At 42.0% G+C, this 22,750-nt stretch overlaps 1 protein-coding gene across 1 annotated transcript; it reads left to right on the top strand.

Annotated features, from left to right (window-relative positions):
- The first annotated feature begins 12,192 nt into the window (after nt 1-12,192).
- On the top strand, nt 12,193-13,625 carry CH25H (cholesterol 25-hydroxylase). Its single transcript, XM_060766834.2, has one exon. The coding sequence runs from the start codon at nt 12,255-12,257 to the stop codon at nt 13,113-13,115; it is 861 nt and encodes a 286-aa protein (XP_060622817.2). The 5' UTR covers nt 12,193-12,254; the 3' UTR covers nt 13,116-13,625.
- Nucleotides 13,626-22,750: the final 9,125 nt, after the last annotated feature.

Genomic DNA, 22,750 nt, shown 5'->3' with positions numbered 1-22,750 from the left:
AAGTTAACCTGATATAAGAAAAATGTGAAATTACTCTCAAGTTTCCAATAGGCCCTTACAAAAGGCAGAAGTAACAAGTTTCAGAATGTCTCTGTATGTGTCTATGCACGTGTGTGTATGTGTGTGGGGTGTGTGTGCACACTTAAGTTGCTCATCAGTTTATGAGTTTTCTAGGAAAGGAATATTCAGACCTGCATCACATCATTTTGGCCACATCATGAGAAGACAGGAAAGCTTAAAGAAGACAATGATGCTGGGGAGAATGGAAGGAAAAAGGAAGAGGGACCGAGCAAGGGCAAGGTGGAGGGATGGCATCCTTGAAGTGACTGGCTTGACTCTGAAGGAGCTGGGGGAGGTGACAGCCGACAGAGAGCTCTGGCATGGGCTGGTCCATGAGGTCACGAAGAGTCGGAAGCGACTGAACTAATGAACAACAACAACATCATTGACTCCCATTATTGATGAATGGATAGATAAGGTTAAAGAAATAAGAGACATGGATGAACTAACTTTTTTGATGAGGAAAAATACCGGAAAATTGGTAAAAAGGACAGATTGGACCCTTTTTTATGATTATGAAAAAAATAGAAGAACAGCAGAGATTAAGAAAACATAAATTAGATAAAGAAGTACTTAATGAAGATCCTGAGGCGGGAGTGGAAGTCATTTTAGTATAGATTTTGTTTTTTGTACTTTTTTTTGTATTTCCGGTATTTTTCATATTTTTTGTATTTTTTCTGTTTGTGTGTGTGTGTGTATAATATTATATTTTTATTTTATTTTTTCCTTGCCCTCTCCATCTCTTTTTATGGCTTTTTCTCTATGGTGATCGGGTTTCCTACTTTTTTATCCTCTTTTGGAATGTTCTCCCAGCAACTACAACTTCCTTGTGTTGGTGTTTAAAATGTTTAATAAAAATTTATTTAAAAAAAAACCCAACATCACTAGGGGTATAGGTTCTAGTTCAAAAGAAGTAATAGTCCTACTCTGTTCTGCATTGGTCAGATCTCACCTGGAATACTGTGTTCAATTCTGGGCACCACCATTTAAGAGAGATATTGACAAGCTGGAATGTGTTCAGAAGAGGACGATTCAAATGATCAAAGTCTGGAGACCATGCCCTATGAGGAGTGGCTTCAAGAGCTGGGGATTATCAGCCTGCAGTAGAGAAGGTTGAGAGAAGACGCGATCACCATATTTAAATATTTAGGAGGGAGCAACTTGTTTTCTGCTGCTCTGGAGACTAAGACACAGAGCTATGGATTCAAATTGAAGAAGGGAAAAGATTCCACCTAAACATTAGGAAGAATTTCCTGACAGTAGTAACTGTTCTGCAGTGGAATATACTGCCTCGAATGGTAGTGGAGGTTTTTCAGCAGAAGCTGGATGGCCATCTGGCAGGGATGCTTTGATCATGTGTTCCTGTATGGCAGGGGGTTGGACTGCATGGCTCTTGTGGTCTCTTGCGACTAGGTGGATTGGTCAGTTCCTTAATCTGAAATCCAGCATTCAACGCCTGGGATATGTTGGTAGTTTCCCATCCAAATACTAATTACAGCTGACCCTACTTAGCAGGATAACTGGAGAAAAGGAAATTAGCACTCAGAAAACCACATCTGAAGGACATGGTTTTCTTTTGACCTAGTAATAGGAACAACACTGCCATCTTCTGCTGTAATCCCAATGTGCTTTATGAAGACCTTACAGTTTTAAAACCATTGCTTCCGTCACAAGATGGTGCTATAACACACAGAAGCCAAGATGTCTATAACACTATGTAACAGGACTCTTTTTCCTGGGTTATTGAGTATTTGTGCCAAGTTTGGTCCAGATCCATCATTGTTTGAGTCCACAGCGCTCTCTCCAAAACTCAAGGTTAATGCCCACCAAACCCTTCCAGTATTTTCTGTTGGTCATGGGAGTTCTGTGTGCCAGGTTTGGTTCAATTCTATCATTGGTGGAGTTCAGAATGCTCTTTGATTATAGGTGAACTATAAATCCCAGCAGCAACAACTCCCAAATGTCAAGGTCTATATTCCCCAAACTCCACCAATGTTCGCAATTGGGCATATTGAGTATTTGTGCCAAGTTTGGTCCAGTGAATGAAAATATATCCTGCTTATCGTTTTATATATAATGTGGGATTTAATACTTGCCATTAATCTGTAATGCCCCCAATGGCCCTGCAAATTTTCTGGACTTCAGCTTCCAAAAGTGAGAATATGATGAAGAAGTTGGTGGAGTTGTAAGCTGCCGTGAGTCCTCTGCGGGGTGAGAAAGGCAGAGTATAAATGAAGCCAATAAATGAATCAATCAATCAATAAGAATTCAGGCAGCTGAAATCCAAAATATCTGGTATAGCTTCAGATTAAAATCAGTAATTTTAAAATATCTTCTCAAATCATTTAATTTTTTTTCTCAGCCAAATTTCTGTCTACTTTTCAGACTGAAAACCAGGAGCTTTTTTTTTTGAACCAAATGAAAAGGGCCAATTCCAATGCATTGTGGAAGAAACCCTATGTTGTGACATTTTGTCCTACTATTTGAATTCTATTATCTTGCGTCATGTCATTGTTAGCTGTTTTGAGTCCAGTGAAATAAAGGTGGGGGAAAATTAAAGAAGATGATGACAACAATGATAATAATATTATCATCAACAGCAACAACAACCTGAAATCACCACACAGCCATATATTTTATTCTCATTATCATTGCATTTATTTAGATCTCACTTTCCTTTCTTTAAAAAAAGATTCAAAAATACTCCCAGAAGGAATTTAATAGTGTATTAACAGCACAGGAGCTTTCAAAAATAAGCAAGATACCTGCCTCTTTCACACAAACTCACCAATGTACCAGCCTCACAATAGACTCCTCCTGAGGTCATAATATAGCCATGTATGTATAAAAGTTTGTAGCCATCACTTGCAGCCATTCAAGAAAGTATTTCTGGTGCCTTCCTTCAAAGAGCAGGTAAGTATCTCCCAGCTGGGATAAGGCTGCTTTTTGGACTATGTCTCTGTAGGGCGACATAGTCCAAAAAGCAGGGCTTCAGCTTATTTCATCGGGATCCCATGCCTTCAAAGTGAGCCCCATTGGGCTAAATCCAGGCCTCATCAACTCAACAAACATCGGTTTGCATGGGATCCATCCCCCCCACCCACACACACACATAGTTTGGAAGGCTAAGGCACCAGAGGAAGGTGGATGGAAGGAAGGAAAGAGAGAGGAAGTAGGATGGATTCCACTCTCACTTGGTTCTCCAAACTGGCCAAAACTGAATCAAGAGACGAAGCTGAAGACCTGTATTCAAGACAAAGCAAATTCCTGGATAGAGGAAGCCTACCATCCATGCAAAAGGAACCCAGGGCTCCATAATGGATCATTTTTCAGCATTCCCCTCTTTTAACCTGGCAATGCAGGCCACAGCTGGTTGCCTGAATTGGAGCCGAGAAGGAATTTTTCCCCATTGTCCCCAAATTGGCTCTGGGTGGAAATGGGTTTTTCGCCTTCTCTGCATTGCCTTCCTCCTGATTGCTTCAAATATCCTTTGATTTGTAGCTCAGGAGGAGTTAAAAGATGGGTTTTCCCGGGAGGAAGAATGGATCACCTTTTTGTTCAATAAAGTTCATCAATTCATGCTCAATTCATACAAGTGTGTTGTGTTGTTGCTTGATGTAAAGATTCAAAGATGAATAAATATATGTCTGTTATAATAATATTTATTTATTTGATCAGTCATATGACCATTTCAAAATAGAACACGAGTAAAAAACAAGGCAACAAGGTGAAGACATCAGCTGACCTTCTATTTATAGTCAGAATCTTATTGAAAGAGGAATATAGAAAAAATGATTTTTGATGAAGTCTGAGGAAAGTTTATTGAAAGAGGATTAAAAAAAGAAGGATGGAAAATTATCTCCACAAGACGAAATGCAATATAAAAAAACAGTGGCTCAGGGAGAGAGGAGCATGGAGGTGGATGATAGGAATATATAGTGAAATTTACAGTAGATATAACGAGATTAATGGGGGGGGGGGAGGTGAAGTGTATTGGATGTTATATGTCTGCTGTATTCTATATGTATTGCTTTATTTTACGTAAATAAAAATAGATAAAAAAGGAAAAAGTATGTTTTCTGAACCGATGCTAGTTGAGATGTTGTTGATAACTGATCTGCTGAAATGTACGATTCATAGAACTGTCTATCAGAAGTGACCTAAAGCACAGAGAAAAGATGTGCTGGGCCTGTGTGATCATTGTCAGATGGCCACAGAGTTCCACCAGAGCTCTTGATCATTGAAGGCAGGCATGTAGCCAGGGGGGGGGCTCGGGGGGCTTCAGCCCCCCCCGAAATTTTCATGGTGGTTCGCGAAAAGGCCTTAATGGTGCATTATTTAAACTGTTATGTTGATTCCTATCATGATCTGATCACCATACTCAATATATCCCATATGCATGAGGGTATTGGGGTAACGATACAAAAGGTTTGCTAGGCTAGCCCCTCTTTCACTCAGACTCAGCCCCCCCCGAAACTCAGCCCCCCCCCCCGAAACCCCCCCTGAAAAAAAATTCAGCCCCCCCCGAAACGAAATCCTGGCTACGGGCCTGATTGAAGGCATCCTGTGCTGATGTCTCCCTGGTCATGTAGATGCCTCTGCTGATGTCAGCATGTGGTGGCCTCACAGAGCTCTGCAGTTGTCTGAAAGTGGTGACATTGACAGAGACTGCAAGGAGACAGTTCAACTTGGCTGAAGCCTCCGAAGCCCACCTTGACCATATGAACTTTGTCCTGTCACAGTCACTGGTTGGGAAAAGAGTGTGTGGCCACTTTCGTGACTAGTTCAGAGTGGTGTAGATGAGTCCATTATGAGGAAATATGCAAATAATTTAGCCATCAAGGAAAAATCTGAAATTATTTCTTCCTGCATGCAATAATGAAATGAGCAAAGATTGACATCCCTATCACAGTGTGATGTTTTTCAGCCAAATTGTGACAGAGAACTACAAATCATCTGAACTGTTGACTAATTGATGATCTCTGAGTGGAAGATCTTTGATTTCTGAAATTCAACACCGCCTGAACTCTGCGAGTGCAGCATTTTTCCGAATGAAGCAGAGAGTGTTTGAGGATCAGGACATCCGTACCAAGGTGCTTGTTTATAAAGCTATTGTCCTCCCAACCCTGCTATATGCCTGCGAGACGTGGACAGTCTACAGACGCCACATGCAACTCCTGGAACGATTCCATCAGCGCTGCCTCCGGAAAATCCTGCAAATCTCGTAGGAAGACAAGCGGACAAATGTCAGTGTGCTGGAAGAAGCAAAGACCACCAGCACTGAAGCGATGGTCTTCCGCCATCAACTCTGCTAGACTGGCCATGTTGTCCGGATGCCTGACCACTGTCTCCCAAAGCAAAGAGAGAAATGTGCCAAGAGGAAGGCACGTCAAGCCAACCACGGCCGCGTCAAGCCTTCCACCTGGAAACCAATGCCCTCACTGTGGGAGAAGATGCAGATCAAGAACAGGGCTCCATAGTCACCTACGGACTTACCGCCAGGATACTGCACTTGGAGGACCATCATACTCGGACTACGAGGGATCGCCTAAATAAGTAAGCTTGCAAACAGAGGTTTGTTTACACAGTTGGAAGCTTATAATGAAGAAAATTAGTCAGGTTGGGGGCGGGAAAGCTACCTTTGAGGAAACAGTTGTGCAAGAGCACCTTGAAATATGCACCTAGTACGGGAAGAAGACTTTGTTTCTTGGATAGGTGATATTTGAACCACCAATTATTCTTTAGCCTCTGGAAAAAGGAAGACACATAAACAGCATGAGATTGTGCAGTACATTCCGCTTAGGGCATTGTTGCTGTGTTGGAAAATTGCATATTATTCAAATTAAGCACATTGTTTGAATCTCTACTCGGTCCCAAGATATGTTAGGTGACATCCACAATGCTAACATCTGATTCACAGGATGAAATGCAAAAGAAAATACAGGCGAACAGGAACCGAAGGAAGAAAGCTCCTTGATTCTGCCTTTTGATGTAAGGAGGCATCATTTCACAATGCCGTTGTATATAATGGGGCAGATTTTGGTATCCATAGGAGTCCTAGAACTAAATCCCAAAACCCAAGGACCCACCAGACCACACCTCTCAGACATGTAAATATGAGTTAATCCCTTTAAAACAACTTTATTGGTTCTTTCTAAAACCTAAGATTCACATAAAGTACATATCTCTGGATTGCTGTGAGTTTTCCAGGTTGTATGTCCATGGTCCACAAGCATTCTCTCCTGACGTTTCGCCCACATTTATGGTAGGTATCCTCAGAGGTTGTGAGGTTTATTAGAAACCAGGCAAGTGAGGTGGATATATCTGTGGAATGTCCAGGGTGGGAGAAAGAACTCTGGTCTGCTTGAGGTAAGTGTGAAAGCTACAATTGGCCACCTTCTTGATTAGCATTGAATGGCTTTACAGCTTCAGTTTGATTGCTGTCTGGGGGAATCCTTTCTTCGGAGGTGTTAGCTGGCCCTGATTATTTCCTGTCTGGAATTTCCCTGATTTTTTTTTTAGTGTTGTTCTTTATTTACTCTCCTGACTTTAGATATTTTTTAAATACTGGTAGCCAGATTTTGTTCATTTTCATAGTTTCCTCTTTTCTGTTGAAATTGTCCACATGCTTGTGCATTTCAATGGCTTCTATGTGTCGTCCGACACGGTGGTTTTTAGAGTGGTCCAGCATTACTGTGTTCTCAAATAATATGCTGTGTCCAGGTTGGTTCATCAAGTGCTCTGCTATGGCTGACTTCTCTGGTTGAGTTAGTCTGCAATGTCTTTCCTGTTCCTTGATTCGTGTTTGGGCAATGCTGCGTTTGGTGGTCCCTATGTAGACTATGTGTACAACAGACTCCTGCAGAGGTGAGAGGATCCCTCTTGTCTTTTGCTGAATGTAGCATCTGTTGGATTTGTCAGCAAAGGACAAGAGATATCTCCATGTGAGACGTTGCAAGGAAGGAAGGAAGGAAGAGGAAGGAAGGAAGTCCTAAATTTAAACGCCAGTTGACTTTCTCATGGGGGGGGGGGGGGTGAGAAAAATGCACCTCCCTAAAACTGCAGTACTGGAAAACGGCAAACAGTCTGGCTCAGATAGTAGAATTAGTGCCACTTGGCACTACTTTAACTACTATGGCTCAATACTATGGAATCATGAGAGCATTCGTTTTACAAACTCTTTAGCTTCCTTTGCCAAAGAGTGCTGGTGCTTCACCAAACTCCATCTCCCATGATTCCACAGCATTGAGCCACAAGAAGGTTATCATACTGCATTAATTCTACAGTGTAGAGCCAGCCCTAGTTGTGAACATTCACACAGTGACTAAATGCACTGAAAAACAATAAAAGGGTAATTTCTTGGAAAACAGACAAGAGCTTGGTCTCTATTTTGCCTTTGGCAACATCTGGAGACTATTTTTAAAAGTGATTATGGTCTGCTAACACTATGGAGCAATTCATACTGGATGGTATGCTTAGAATTCAAGTAAAATCTGACCAAACAAGCCATAAGGAAGTCCCAGGTTAGCACTGCCCTGTTCACGTAGTAATAGATGAAAAGTAAATTTCCAAGCCGAGGAGCCTGTTGTCCATAGACACCTCCTGGTCATGTTGCCAGCATGGATGCATGGGCACCTTTATCTTATTCCCGCCAAAGCAGTACCTATTGATCTATGAACATTTGTATGTTTTCAAACTGCTAGGTTGGCAGGAGCTAGGGCTAACAGCAGGAGCTTCGAACTGCCAACCTTTAGGTCAGAAGATTCTACAGTTCAACGGTTTAACCTGTTGCACCACTGCTTCTGTTGACCACAGGTTAGGAATATGTCTCAGTATTATAGTTTGGGAGGATATAATAGATTCTGAAGATCTTGGCCCCAGGGTCATAATGCAGCATAATATTAAGATAAAGGAATTCACAATCAGCTTTCCACCTTGTTACTGCTTTCTTGCATATTTTTAAAGGACTCATTTCCTCCTACAATGACCTTGGTGAATGAGTGATAAGGTAACAGTGATCCAAAACCAATCTGATTTGCCCATGGCTGTATCCATAGTGCAGATTTACAGTAGTTTGACACCACATTAACTGCCTGGGATATGGTGTGCTGGTACAGCTGTACCAGAAGCTCCCATTTTGTTTGCTTTGCATTTAGTGTTTGTTATAGTCTTAAGTTTCAGGGACTCTGCAGATAGGTGGCTTCTTTTGGCTGCAATCATAGGGCAAGCCACCTGTCAATTATCGTTAGATTCCCTGGTCCTGCCCCTTTTTGAGTGTTGGAAGGAATAGGAGCCTTTTTGAGTCAGTCCACACAGAGCAGCTTTCCGCACAGGACATAAAACGAAGAGCTCCTGTAGAAAGCTTCGTCTTCTATGGCCTGGCTGGGAGGCATACAGCTTTACAGCTTGGCCGGGGTTATACAGCCCTACGGCTTGGCCAGGGAGATATACAGCCTACAGCTTGGCCGGGGTTATACAGCCCACAGCTTGGCCGAGGATCATACAGCCTTACAGCTCCTTTGCTGAGGGACTTCAACCAGCCATCACTGAAACCTGAACTCCTTCTTTTCCCCTGGAAGTCTACAAAGCTCTGCTTGGTAAGGGTCGCTCACAGAAGCCAGACGCAGTTGGTACCGGGTGCAGGGGCTCCACGCCAACAGAGGCAAGTACAGACTGCCCAGATTAGAAGTTAAGGATTTCCCCATTAGTTAATTACAGTTAAGAAGATAGTGCCTGTTCCCAGTGAACAAGATTGCAAGAGCCAATAGACTGTTAAGGAAGCTTTAAAGCACCTGTTTGTTTTCATCAATAAAGAGCTTTGTTGAACTTACTTTAAGCCTCTAAAGACTCTGTTTTGGGGAGGTCCAAGGGCCTTTAATCTGAGGCAGTCCCGGCGTCCCGTTGGGCACACAGAATTTATGTCCTGTCTACAGTCTGATGCTCAGACCCAGAGTGCGACAGCACATATGGAATTCTGGGATTTTTTATTAGTGAGAGGTTTGCCCTTCTCCGTCAGAGAGTGCTGGTGCCACAATAAATTACAGTTCCTAAGATTACATTGGATGGAGCTATGGCTGTTAAAGTGGTGTCAAACTGCTCTATTTTTGCAGAACAGATGGTATCCATCACTGTCTGTTGCTAAATGAAGCCAGTTGCCCCCTTTCTGACATTCCAAAACATTCTAAAAACCCACCTCTATCTTTCTAGTGTGGTGGATTTTCACTCTTTTAATAATGTGGACAAATTAAGGTTTGAGATATAAAAATGCCACTCTGACAGCAGCTCCTAGCATCTCCATGTTATGTTAAAAATTCAAAAGACTAGGACAAAAACTGTAAATTGCACCAGGAATCCATCTGTAATACTGAACTGACATCACAGCTGAGACCCCTTCTACACTACTATCAAATCCAGATTATCGAAGTAGATAATCCACATTATCTGCTTTGACCTGGATTATATGGTTCTACACTACCATATAATCCAATTCAAAGCAGATAATCTGGATGTTATATGGCAGTGTAGAAGAAGTCTGAGCTTCTCATCCACCGAAATTGTGCTTGAAATCTTGTGTAAAGAAGATAATTTCTGATTTTCACAAGTTTGGATTTACACACACACACACATACCCACAGCTGAATGCACATGTGCCCCCCCCCCCCCCCCCCAGTATCTCATAGAAATAATTAACACTAATCTATGAAAGCCCAAATTTCCTGGACTTGGAACACAGTTCCCATTAGTTGTTAGCTTCAGATTTTTGTTGAGTGAAATATTTATATTATATGACTGTGTTTGTTTGGGTTATTTAAGTCTATTTGCAGGTTATTTTTTGCCTGTTATTAAGTTTAGTTAGGGTGTTCTATATTGTTTGGTGTGTTTTATTTTGATGTAATTTGTTTATATGTCTTCTCATTGGCATTAAATGTTTGCCATATATGTTGGAAACCGCCATGAGTCCCTTCGGGAAGATAGGGCAGTCTATAAATAAAGTCTTATTATTGTTATTATCATCATTATTATTAAGGAGCCCCCAGTGGTGCAGTAGGTTAAACCCCTGTGCTGGGAGGACTGAAGACTGACAGGTCACAAGTTTGAATCCGGGGAGAGCGCGGATGAGCTCCCTTTATCAGCTCCAGCTCCTTATATGGGGATATGAGAGAAGCCTCCCACAAGGATGGTAACACATTAAAACATCTGGGCATCCCCATGGCAACATTCTTGCAGTCGGCCAATTCTCTCACATCAGGAGCAACTTACAGTCTCTCAAGTTGCTTCTGAGACAACAAAAATTATATTATTATTATTATTATTATTATTATTGTTATTATTATTAGAAACATAACTGGATGAGTTCACAGCAGACACTCTGCTGGCTGTTGTATTGGATCACACGTCGGACACTTCCCAAGTGTCTAGGACTGCATGATGTATCGGCAAATAATGCATGCAGATCCCAGTAAGGTGGCCTTTTGCAGCTGGCAGATGGTAATTTTGTCAGTGCCAATTGTGTTTAAGTGCAGGCCAAGGTCTTTAGGCACTGCACCCAGTGTGCCGATCACCACTGGGACCACCTTGACTGGTTTATTATTATTATCACAAAAGCACAGTATGTCACAGCAAACGAGATCTATATGCTGGATTTCATATCACAAAATCACAAGTCGAACACTTCCCAAGTGTCTAGGACTGTGTGATGTATTTTCGAATGATGCGCACAGATCCAAGTAAGGTGGTCTTTTGCAATTGACCGATCATGATTTTGTAAATGTTTATTGTTTCCAAATGCCAGATCTTTTGGCACAGCACCCCTGATGGGTGCCACCTTGTCGTGGTGGGGGGCTTAACTGCTCCAAGGACGCTGAGAGCTGTGCTGGCAGAAGTGTAACTACCAGCAGGTCCAACCGAGCCAGAGAGGTCTCAGCTGAGGAGTAGAACTAAGAGCACCTAACCAATTAGCATTATGGAGAAGCAAACCAAAATGAAGTCTATACTGGCTCAGTCAACGCCCAGGATAAAAAGGACCGCGGTGGATGCTGCTGATTCTGGACATCCATCGACAAGTGGGCTACAGAATCAAAATACAAATGAACAATGAACACAGAAGCGGCAGAAATATACAATGCCAGAAAGCTGCACAATAATAATAACAATAATAATAATAATAATTAGAAACACAACAAGATGAGTCCACAGTAGACAAGATCACTCTGCTGGCTGTTGTGTTGGATCACACGTTGGACACTTCCCAAATGTTTAGGACTGTGTGATGTATCAGCGAATAATGCATGCAGATCCCAGTAAGGTGGCCTTTTGCAACTGGCAGATGGTAATTTTGTCAGCACCTATTGTGTTTAAGTGCAGGCCAAAGTCTTTAGGCACTGCACCCAGTGTGTCGATCACCACTGGGACCACCTTGACTGGCTTATTATTATTATTATTATTATTATTATTATTATTATTATTGGAGCCCCCGGTGGTGCAGTGGGTTAAACCCCTGTGCCAGCAGGACTGAAGACCGACAGGTCGCAGGGGAGGCGGATCAGCTCCCTCTATCAACTCCAGCTCCTCATGCAGGGACATGAGAGAAGCCTCCCACAAGGATTGTAAAAACATCAAATCATCCGGGCGTCCCCTGGGCAACGTCCTTGCAGACGGCCAATTCTCTCACACCAGAAGCAACTTGCAGTTTCTCAAGTCACTCCTGACACAACGAAAAAAAATATTATTTATCCCCAGATGTTGAGAACTGTACTCTAGTATTGTAGGGGAGGCTGTTGAGTTGGAAAAAGCTGCCCTAGAAAGATTTCGTTTTTAACATTTGGTTGAGAACCTATGGCTATGATCTTTACTTTGCTGTGCCTTTGCATTTCAGGTGTAAAGGGTTCCTGCCGAGACTATTTAAAAGTGCAATAGGTTATAATTATGAAGTTCTCAGCTAAGGGCAGCTTAAGTAGTGACAAACATCTGGAAAACCGAACAGGGAAATTCCTCACATGCTTTTTTCCCCTTTCCTTTTTCCCCTCCCCTTTTGTATCTGTGTGCAAGGGAAAAGGAAACTGAACAGATTGCTTGCGGGAATTTTTGGTGTGACGTCGTGGTTTCAAGGAGGAGGCAAAGCAATAAAAGGCGTTGCAAGAGCAGCAGCCAGCCAGTCAAGCCAGCAGGCCGCAGCAGCAACAGTGAAAGTCAACATGAGCTGCAGCCTACAGAACAGAAGCGTGCTGCTCCACTCTGATGGAGCGAGTGACAGGCAAAGCATGCTGGCTTTGCAGCCTCTTTGGGACTTTGTCAGGACACAGGAGGCGTTGATCAAGTCGCCGTTCTTTCCAGTCCTGTTCAGCTTTACACTGTACGCAGCCTTCTGCTTGCCTTTTGTTGCTTTGGACTTCTTCTGCACCCGAGTGCCGGCATTGAAGAAATACAAAATCCAGCCGCAGACGTCACCTACGCTGGGAATGATGGTGCTCTGTGTGGCACAAACCATCTATCACCACATTGTCTGCATCTTCCCGGTGACTGTTGCTCATTGGTACTGGAGACCAGTCAGCTTGCCGGCACTGGCTCCAGAGTTGTCCAAACTCTTCTTGGATGTAATCATTTGCCTGCTGCTTTTTGACTTCTTCTACTTTCTGTGGCATTTGCTCCATCACAAAGTGCCGTGGCTCTACAAGAACTTCCACAAGGTCCACCACAAGCACGTCTCTACCTTTGCTCTTTCCACCCAGTATGCGAGCATTTGGGAGTTGCTGTGGTTGGGGTTCTTTGCGGTGGTGAGCCCAGTGCTGCTCAAGTGTCATCCTTTGACAGAAATGACTTTCTTTGTCACCAACATCTGGCTGTCAGTGGAGGATCATTCTGGCTATGATCTCCCATGGTCAACCCACAAGCTGGTGCCTTGGGGTCTGTATGGAGGAGCACCACACCATGATCTCCACCACTTGAAATTCAAATTCAACTATGCACCTTATTTCACGCATTGGGACCGGCTCTTTGGAACATTGAGCCATTCTGTCAGCGGAGATGGAGTACCTGCAAAGACCCCCAAGGAGTAACTTCAGCCATCCATCACCTGCTAGAGACAATATTGGGACATTCCAGAGTGAAAAAAACAAACCCTGAAGACAATTATATTGCACTTTTTTCTATTACTGTATTTATGAAATATTTATAACTTTACCTATGATTGTTTGGCAGAAAAAAACAGTTGTAAAGGTACCAGCCATCTGAAAGACGGAGTTCTCTTTATGGCTATCTAAGCTTTTATAAAGCTGCTGTATGTGTCTGACATTTATGTAAGAGTTTTTTGCTTGCTTGCTGGTATGAGATGATGCGTAGTGAGATTTGAAAGGATACATGTATATGATTCCTATGGAATTTGTTCTGCTTTTGCACTCAGAATGTAAAACATGCCAAGAGTGCAACAGAGACATGTTTTAAAAAAATTGTTGAACAGCGACCAACCTTATGGAAACTTGCATTTATCATATTGTTGTTAAATTAAAGCTAAACTATTTATATTCTATTATTTTATACTGGATAAATAAACACCAGTTTTTGTCATATCCCATGTTTATTTTATTTTCTGCACCTCTCTGGAGAAGTCTGGAATAGAGGCTTCAGTATGAACAGCTTATTTGGTGGATTGTCCAATTCTGGAGCTTTTTACTTGGGAATAAGTTTTATTCCTTTAAACTGGGCCCACAAGTGATTGCACAGTGTTGCAATGGTGTTCAAAGCATTCATTACTTCAGTGTTTCTCAACTTGGGGTTCGGGATCCCTGGAGGGGGGGGGGGTCATGAGGGGAAGTCCGAGGGTTTGCCAAAGTTTGACCGAATTCTATCATTGGTGGAATTCAGAATGCGCTTAGATTACAAGTGGACTATAAATCCCAGCAACTATAACTCCCAAATGTCAAGATCTATTTTCCCCAAACTCCACCAGTGTTCACATTTGGGCATATTGAGTATCCGTGCCAAGTTTGGTCCAGAGTTCAGAATGCTCTTTGACAGTAGGTGAACTATAAATCCCAGCAACTACAACTCCCAAATGTCAAGGTTGATTTCCCCCAAATTCCACTGGTGTTCACATTTGGACATATTGAGTATTTGTGCCAAGTTTGGTCCAGATCTATAATTGAGTCCGGAGTGCTCTCTGGATGTAGGTGAACTACATATCCCCTAAATCACTAGAAATTCCTCACAACCCCCCCCCCCAGTATTTTCTTTCTTTTTCTTATATTTTCAATATTATTTTCAATCCACTTTTTAAAAATCCTGAAAAGAATAACCATTATTATTGTTCTGTGCCTTCAGGGCCCCATCTGCACTGCCATTTAAAATTCAGATTATCTGCTTTATATGGCCAACTCAGAGAAACACAATGACAGATTCCCTCTGAAGGAATCTTACCAAGAAAAACTTGTGAGAGATTCACCTAGGAGCACTATAACTCAGAAACTATTTGAAGGCACACAGTAACTATCAAAGAGCACTGCTAAGGACAATTTTATATCTGGGTTGTTGTAGGTTTTTCGAGCTGTATGGCCATGTTCTAGAATCATTCTCTCCTGACGTTTCGCAAGCATCTATGGCAGGCATCCTCAGAGGTTGTGAGGTCTGTTGGAAACTAGGAAATTAGGTTTATATATCTGTGGAATGTCCAAGATGGGAGAAAGAACTCTTGTCCGTTGGAGGTAGGTGTGAATGTCCACTTTGATTAGCATTTGCTGGCCTGACAGTTTTTATGTGTGGCTTGTTAGTGCCTGGGGGAATCCTTTGTTGGGAGGTGATTAGCTGTCCCTGATTGTTTCTTGTCTGGAGTTCCCCTGTGTTTGAGTGTTGTTTTACTCTTATGATTTTAGAGGTTTTTTAAAAATACTGGTAGCCAGATTTTGTTCATTTTCATAGTTTCCTTCTTTCTGTTGAAATTGTCCACATGCTTGTGGATTTCAGTGGCTTCTCTGTGTCATCTGACATGGTGGTTGTTAGAGTGGTCCAGCATTTCTGTGTTCTCAAATAATATGCTGTGTACAGGTTGGTTCATCAGATGCTCTGCTATGGCTGACTTTTCTAGTTGAAGTAGTCTGCAGTGCCTTTCATGTTCCTTGATTCGTGTTTGGGCGATGCTGCGTTTGGTGGTCCCTATGTAGACTTGTCCACAGCTGCATGGTATACGGTAGACTCCTGCAGAAGTGAGAGGATCCCTCTTGTCCTTTGTGAACGTAGCATTTGTTGGATTTTCTTAGTGGGTCTGTCAATAGTTTGTAGGTTGTGTTTTCTCATCAGTTTCCCTATGGGGTCAATTGTATATCTGACAAACTTGGGCCACATACACAGTTCCACATCCTCCCAGACCAAAAATCCTTACTGTTGACCCTTACTGGCGATGTACAGAGGTGACCTATCAGTTATTTTCTTGGCAAGATTTCTTCAGAAGCGTTATTTCTTTGCTTTCCTTTGAGATTTACCATGTCTTCACACTAGTGCAATGGTTCTCAACCTTCCTAATGCCGCGACCCCTTAATACAGCTCCTCATGTTGTGCTGACCCCCCAACCATAAAATTATTTTCGTTACTACTTCGAAACTGTAATTTTGCTACTGTTAAGAATCGTAATGTAAATGTCCGATGTGCAGGAAGTATTTTTATTAACTGGACAAAATTTGGAACAATTATCCGATATACCCAAATCTGAATACTGGTGGGGTTGGGAGAGGGGTTGATTTTGTCATTTGGGCTTTGTAGTTGCTGGGATTTATAGTTCACCTACAATCAAAGAGCATTCTGAGCTCCACCAACGATGGGATTGAACCAAACTTGGCACACAGAACTCCCATGACCAACAAAATATACTGGAAGGCATTGACCTTGAGTAAGGGAGTTGTAGTTCAGCTACATCCAGAGAGCACTGTGGACTCAAACAAGGATAGATCTAGACAGGCCCATAGCCAGGATTTCGATTCCGGGGGGGGGGGGGGGCTGAGTTTGATTTGGGGGGGCTGAGTCTGGGTGAAAGAGGGTCTACCCTAGCAAACCTTTTGTTTTGTTACCCCAATACCCCCATACATATGAGATATATTGAGCATACTGATCAGATCATGATATGAATAAACATAACAGTTAAAAAAATGTACCAATAAGGCCTTTTCGCGGACCACCATGAGAATTCCAGAGGGGGGCTCAAGCCCCCCAAGCCCCTCCCCCCGGCTATATGCCTGGATCTAGACCAAACTTGGCACGAATACTCAAGATGCCCAAATGTGAACACTGGTGGAGTTTGGGGAAAATAGTCCTTGGCATTTTGGAGTTGAAGTTGCTGGGACTTATAGTTCATCTACAATCAAAGAGCATTCTGAACCTCACCAACTATAGAATTGGATCAAACTTCCCACAGAGAACCCTCATGACCAACAAAAAATATTGTGTTTTCTGATGGCCTTTGGTGACCCCTCTGACACCCCTTCACAGCCCCCCCCCCCCAGGGGTCCCAACCCCCCAGGTTGAGAACCACTGCACTAGTGCTTTAAAGTGGGCAGCTTCACATTTTGGGTTTCTTCTGCCACCTGCAGAATTATGGAGAAATGTGGTTTAGGATGGGTCCTTTTGAATTCTCAGCTACAGAAGTCCTCAGCTTCCCAAACTACATTTCCCAGAATTCTGCAGGTGGCATAAGAAGCCCAAAATGAGAGTCTGCCTGCCTTAAAGCCCTAGTGTGATGATGATGATGATAATAATAATAATAATCATCATCATCATCATCATCATCATCTTTATTTATACCCCGCCATCATCTCCCCGAAGGGGACTCAGGGCGGCTAACATGAGGCCAAGCCCAAAGATACAATGCAGCAAAATAAAATACAAAATATAGACAACAAAAATTACATCAGAATAAAATACATAAAATATCAAAATAAAATAAACAAAGCAAATTGACATAATATAAAATCAAACATAATGGGCAGGCCAAATGGGCGAGATAAAATGATAAAACTTTTGATGAGGTAGGAATAGAAAAAGTGTAATTGAGAGGAGCCCAAAAAGGATGAACAGTGGGGTTAGGCTTTCAGTTTAGGATGGGGGAAAGTGTATCATAGGGGCAACACTGTAGATGGAACAGACAGAAATGGGACAGAAATGTTAACTAGGTGATATAATGTGACCTGCACAAGATCACCCAATGGGTTTCCATGGCTGAGCAAGGATTTGAACCCTAGTCTCCAGAGTCCAATTCACAAACCATCATGCTATTCTGACTCTCCCACTGATTTATATTTCTGACTAAATCCATCATAAGTGTACCAGTGAATAATTAGAAGAACCACTGAGTAACTACCAATAGACGCAGAACTGCAAAATCTCTCAATTAAGCCAGACCTTTTTTTGCAAGATCAACTCGCAAACCACAAAATGATGAGCAAGCTCCTGCAGTCTCCAAAACCTTTCATCGGATTAAAACCAAAAATAAAGAGAGGATAAAGGATTTAAGGGAAAGGAATACGCTTAAGAAATGAGAACTACCTGAAATACTGGATGAAACATATGTCTTTCATGCCTAATAGTAACTCATAATGACATGTTCCCCAAATTTGTCCAGTTCCCTAATAAAGCTGTCTCTTACCACTTCCAACAGCTATATAACCCAGAATATAAAGGCAGAAAATCCCACAATATCTGCTTTGAACTGGATTATCTGAGACCACACTGCCATATATTTTATTTTATTTTATTTCTCCTGAATCTTCCATTATCCATCTTTCCTGGGTGACCCCGTTTCTGGCGCCATCAGTTTTATGAGAACACTTATTTCATATATTGACAGCTGTCCTGTGGCTAGCTTCCACGAACTACAGAAAAGTGGCCTAATAAATTTCCTAGGTCTCTTGTTCCACTGCATTATGGGCTGTGACCTACCAACGCAGACCAGGGTTGCCGCACAAATGGAGTAAAGAGTGGGCTGAAAGCTTTCTTTGAAGGAAGTATTCCTCACTCAAGTTCAGAACTACCTGAGGAAATAGAGATGCAATGGAAAGCCAAGCTAGAGAAGTTTCCCTTCCTTACATTTGTCTAACCCACACACCAAGGCACGGCTGACTTGCAGTGTCAGACAAAACGTGAAGTAGGTCAGACCACATGAAAACGGGATTTCCCATCTTGCGAGCATGAACAAAAGACCTCTCAAAGAATTAGAAAGCCTTTATCATCTCTCTGGGTAAAGTACCTACTCAATTAAGGTATATTGACACTTCCAACAAAAGATGTGGATTAAAGTTGCGGTTTTGGGTGTGCTATTTTTTTTCAGGTTTTTTTTAAATGTAGATCTATTAGTGTTGGTACCAATAGCCCTATTTTCCCACAGGTTAAAAAAATCTAGCGGAAATACTACCACTCCTAGTTTACAAGCATTCGGAGGCCAACCAGTTTGTTCTTGCTCAATTTTTGTCTTTTTGACAGTTTCATACCCCGAAGCATATTGTGCAACAGATTAACTTGGCAAAGGTGTATCATTAGACTAATTTCAAATGAATATCACTTTCTTGTAACTTCAAGCAAGATTTAGTGACAGGAAACCCACAAAGGTGTTGAATTCATCCAAGCCAATATTGAGATATCTTACTTATCGAATTCAACCATTCACTTAACAGCTAGGAAGCTCAGCTTTACTTGAGAAACTTGCAATATGACCAGAGTGACAGGCATTGCCTTACTGTTTACTTGTCAACTAATGTAACATGATTAAGCAAAATAGTATGGTGTAGTGGTTTGTGGCTTGAGATCAGGGGTTGGTCCCCCACTTGGCCATAAAAACACACTGGGTGATCTTGGGCTAATCATGTTCTCTCCATCTCAGAGCAAGGCCAAAGCAAACCCTCGGAACAAAGCTTGCTAAGAAAACCTTATGATAGGGTTGACATAAATTGGAAATTACCTGAAGGCACAAATTAGGATATATAATGGAACTATTTTATTGCAAAAAATTAGGTTTGAGTCTAGTCAGTGCCCAATTGGGAGACCACCAAGTACACTGCCCTAGGTTCTGGAGGGAGGAAAGGTGGAAACTAGTGTTGTGCGTGGATCCTTTTTCCTTCAGTATCTGCATTTCAAGCTCTTTCCGCTGTAGACCGAGGAGAAAGCATCGCAGGAAATGTGGTATCTCAGGCCCTTTCTTGAAACCCAGATCTCCTCTGCAGACGGAGGGGAAAGCATTGCAGGAAGAGCGGTATCTTAAGCTCTTTCCTGAAACCCATGTCTCCTCTGCAGACCAAGGGGAAAGCATCACAGGAAAAGTGGTATCTTAAGCCCTTTTTGAAACCCAGGTCTTTACAGACTGAGGGAAAGGCATCACAGGACGAGTGGTATCTAAAGCCCTTTCTTGAAACCCAGATCTCCTCTGCAGACTGATGGGCAGGCCTCAGAGGTAGAGAGGTATCTTAAGCTCTTTCTTGAAACCCAGATCTCCTCTGCAGACTGATGGGCAGGCCTCAGAGGTAGAGAGGTATCTTAAGCCCTTTCTTGAAACCCACATCTTCTCTGCAGACCAATAGCAAAGCATCACAGGAAGAGTGGTATATTAAGCCCTTTCTTTAATCCAGGTCTCCTCTGCATATTGATGCGAAAGCATCACAGGAAGAGTAGTATGTTAAGCCCTTTCTTGAAACCCTGGTCTCCTCTGCAGAACGAGGGGGAAGTATTGCAGAAAGAGTGGTATCTTAAGTAACTCTGATGCTTTTAATGTAGGTTTTAATGAAGGATATAAGGACAAATGATGCAATTGCTTAAAACGTTGAGAATGGACTTGCCCCATTGCCACCAATGGATTGAAAATAGCCAGGTTTTTTGGCTGTGGAACAAAAATGCCCTTTTGAAAATGGGCCCGTTTTCGGGAAGCACCTGAAAACACATATGGAGGGCTTGTGGTATCTGGCAAGCAGAAATGAATCAACATTCACCCGAAATTCACAAGCCTAGTGGAAACTGAAATAACATAGGCCCCATCTACACTACTATATAATGCAGTTTCAGAATTGCATTGAACTGGATAGAGTATTTGAATCTAAACACCCTGTTCTATGCGCATTCTAAAAATGCATTATATGGCCTAAGTAAGTGGGAAGCATATTTGAGCAATTAATAACACAAATCTGCAAAAACGAAGAGTCATACTATTTTTTAAATGTATACTGTTTTTATAGGATTCTAAACCCAAAAATGAACTCAGATTTACTTCATCATGAAAGATGTGACTAAATGAAATTAGTAGTATAGTATCTTATGGGAGATGTCTCAACTCTGTGGAAATGAGAAACTCAGGATAATGGTGAAACTTACTGAAATCAATGACATATCGGAGCAGCATAGCATAGACTCATGCTAGAGAACCTATACAATGTCTAGAGATAACCTGTGTTTTCAGATGTGAGTTGGTGAAACCGCATTATACTGAAATTATCGAAATAAAGAAAATCAAGAAAGAAAATAAATACATCCCCCCGCCCCTGAACCTCACGTTTCAGCTTCCTGACTCCAGATAACCACTGTGTCCAAGGAAACTAACCAGACAGAGGCTAACGGGCAGCCTGCCAAGAATAACGAAGTACAGTAGTGTCTCTAGTTACACAGCATTAGAGGTGCAGGGCCCCCATGAAAGTGAGAAAACTGCAAACAACCCCCCTCCTCACTATTGATTTTCCATACTCCTTTCTATACTCCCCCTATACCTCAGGATCTGATCCCAGATTATCTTCTTATCTCAGATTATCTGGCAGTGGAGACTCATATAATCTGGTTTAAAGCAGATAATCTGGGATCAGGCCCTGGGATATAGATCAGTGTAGAAGGGCCTAAGGGCCCTTCTAAACAGGCCCTATATTCCAGGATCTGATCCCAGGTTTTCTGTTTATCCCAGATAATCTGGCAGTGTGGACTCATTTAATTCAGTTTAAAGCAGAAAACCTGGGCCTGTCTGGAAGGGACTTGAGACTGAGAACATCTTTCTATTAATTCCTAGGTTCTCCAGGGTGATGACACTATGTAATAAAATATGAAAGAAATGTCTGTTCCTGGTTTGAAAGTGTGATTCCTGTTTAATTGTGTGGTACTTACTTTGAAAGTAGTTGTTATTATCTAGAAACTTTTTTTGTGGCTGCCACAAACTATGTGGAATTGGTTGAGATTCTATGAGATATTTATTGAAAAACTGTAGCAAAATGTGCTGCAGTTATTGTTACAGTAAGTTGTAGCAGGACCAAGTGTGCCTGTGTTGAAGAAAAACCTTATGATGGTAGTAATGATTATGTGCAGCTGGTAATGTAGGTCAACAAGCAAGCTTGGGCCACACCTGATAGGATATAATTGTATGGGTTTTTTAGAATACAGTGTGGTGGGGAGCTTTTTCTCTGAGGAGATCTATGCTCAAAGGATCTGCTCTCGGGAGCAGGTTGGAGAGAAGCTGTTATGCTGCTCTAAAGGAGGTTATGGTGGAATAACGGTTTACTCAAGGTTTATGTTTTGCTCTCTCATTTAACTTAAGATGAAGATGCCTTTTTTGTGTTACGTACAAAGACTATGTAAGTTAATTGCACTGTTTTTTGTATGCAACATTGCAAGTTTGTGTTTTCCATCTCTGCTATTAAGACTAAAGATTTTTCTGTTCATTTTTCCTCTTGTCTGTGAGTCTTGTGCATTTGGGCTTGGGACGCTGGCTAGAATCTGCTTGTTGCGCAACAGTTATGTCCCATAAAAACAACTTTTTTGCAGTTTAATAAACATTTCCATGTTTTTATAATAGAACCAATTAGGAAATGATATTTATAACCCAGAACAAAAATCTTGGTACATATAACATGCCTATAACACAGGCATGGGCAAAATTCAGCCCTTCGGGTGTTTTGGACTTCAGCTCCGACAGTTACTCACAGCTGTTAAGTTGACTGGCATTTCTGGGAGTTGAAGTCCAAAACACCTCGAGGGCCGAAGTTTGCCCATGCCTTTGTTATAGGATCAATTTCCAACAGATATGGGAAAATTTATTTTAATAAACCCATTCATTTTAACCTGGCCTTGAACACAATCAATGTGATTGTTAGCTGGAATCCCAAGAGAAGGGAGTCTACAACAGAAATACCACAGCAGCCTCATCTTCTTGCCACTAGTGTTTCTATTAATGGAAACAGAATAGGGCCTTTCCTCTTCTTCTGCACTCCCTTTCAGTGATGTCACTACAGTTGGTATCTCACAATGTCGTACAAATATGAAGCCCTTCTGACCATAATCTCCTTGCAAATCCTCTTCCTCTTCTAATTCAGCCTCCTCCACTTGTGTTGGAAATAGCAACCTTCTTCAAGCCTCCACCAGTAATTTGTTTACATGATTCTGTTTGCTTACTGTATTGTATATGTATGTTTTGGTACGCAGCTTTCCCTTTATGTTTCTTGAGGTTGTGGGAGGGGCTGCAGACCACATGATCAGATCTGAGACTGTTCAGAGCTCAGACTCCATTTGAGAGAACAAACACCAGATCTGTTAAGAGCTCAGACTCCATTTTAGAGAACAGATACCAGTAGAGTTTGGACTATGTTGCTGTTGACTGTAAGAAAGATGCCCTGTGTTATCTGCACAGAGAAACTACTTCAAATCCATCTGTAACAGGATTGACAAGTTATGTACCTGTATGCTGAATATATGAAGG

The sequence above is a fragment of the Anolis sagrei genome, chromosome 3 (genome assembly GCF_037176765.1).
Source record: "Anolis sagrei isolate rAnoSag1 chromosome 3, rAnoSag1.mat, whole genome shotgun sequence".
Lineage (NCBI taxonomy): Eukaryota > Metazoa > Chordata > Lepidosauria > Squamata > Dactyloidae > Anolis > Anolis sagrei.
This window is presented reverse-complemented; position numbering and strand designations above follow the sequence as displayed.

Excerpts from the sequence above, each read along its gene's own strand:
- CH25H (XM_060766834.2), top strand. The coding sequence starts at position 12,255 with ATGAGCTGCAGCCTACAGAACAGAAGCGTGCTGCTCCACTCTGATGGA.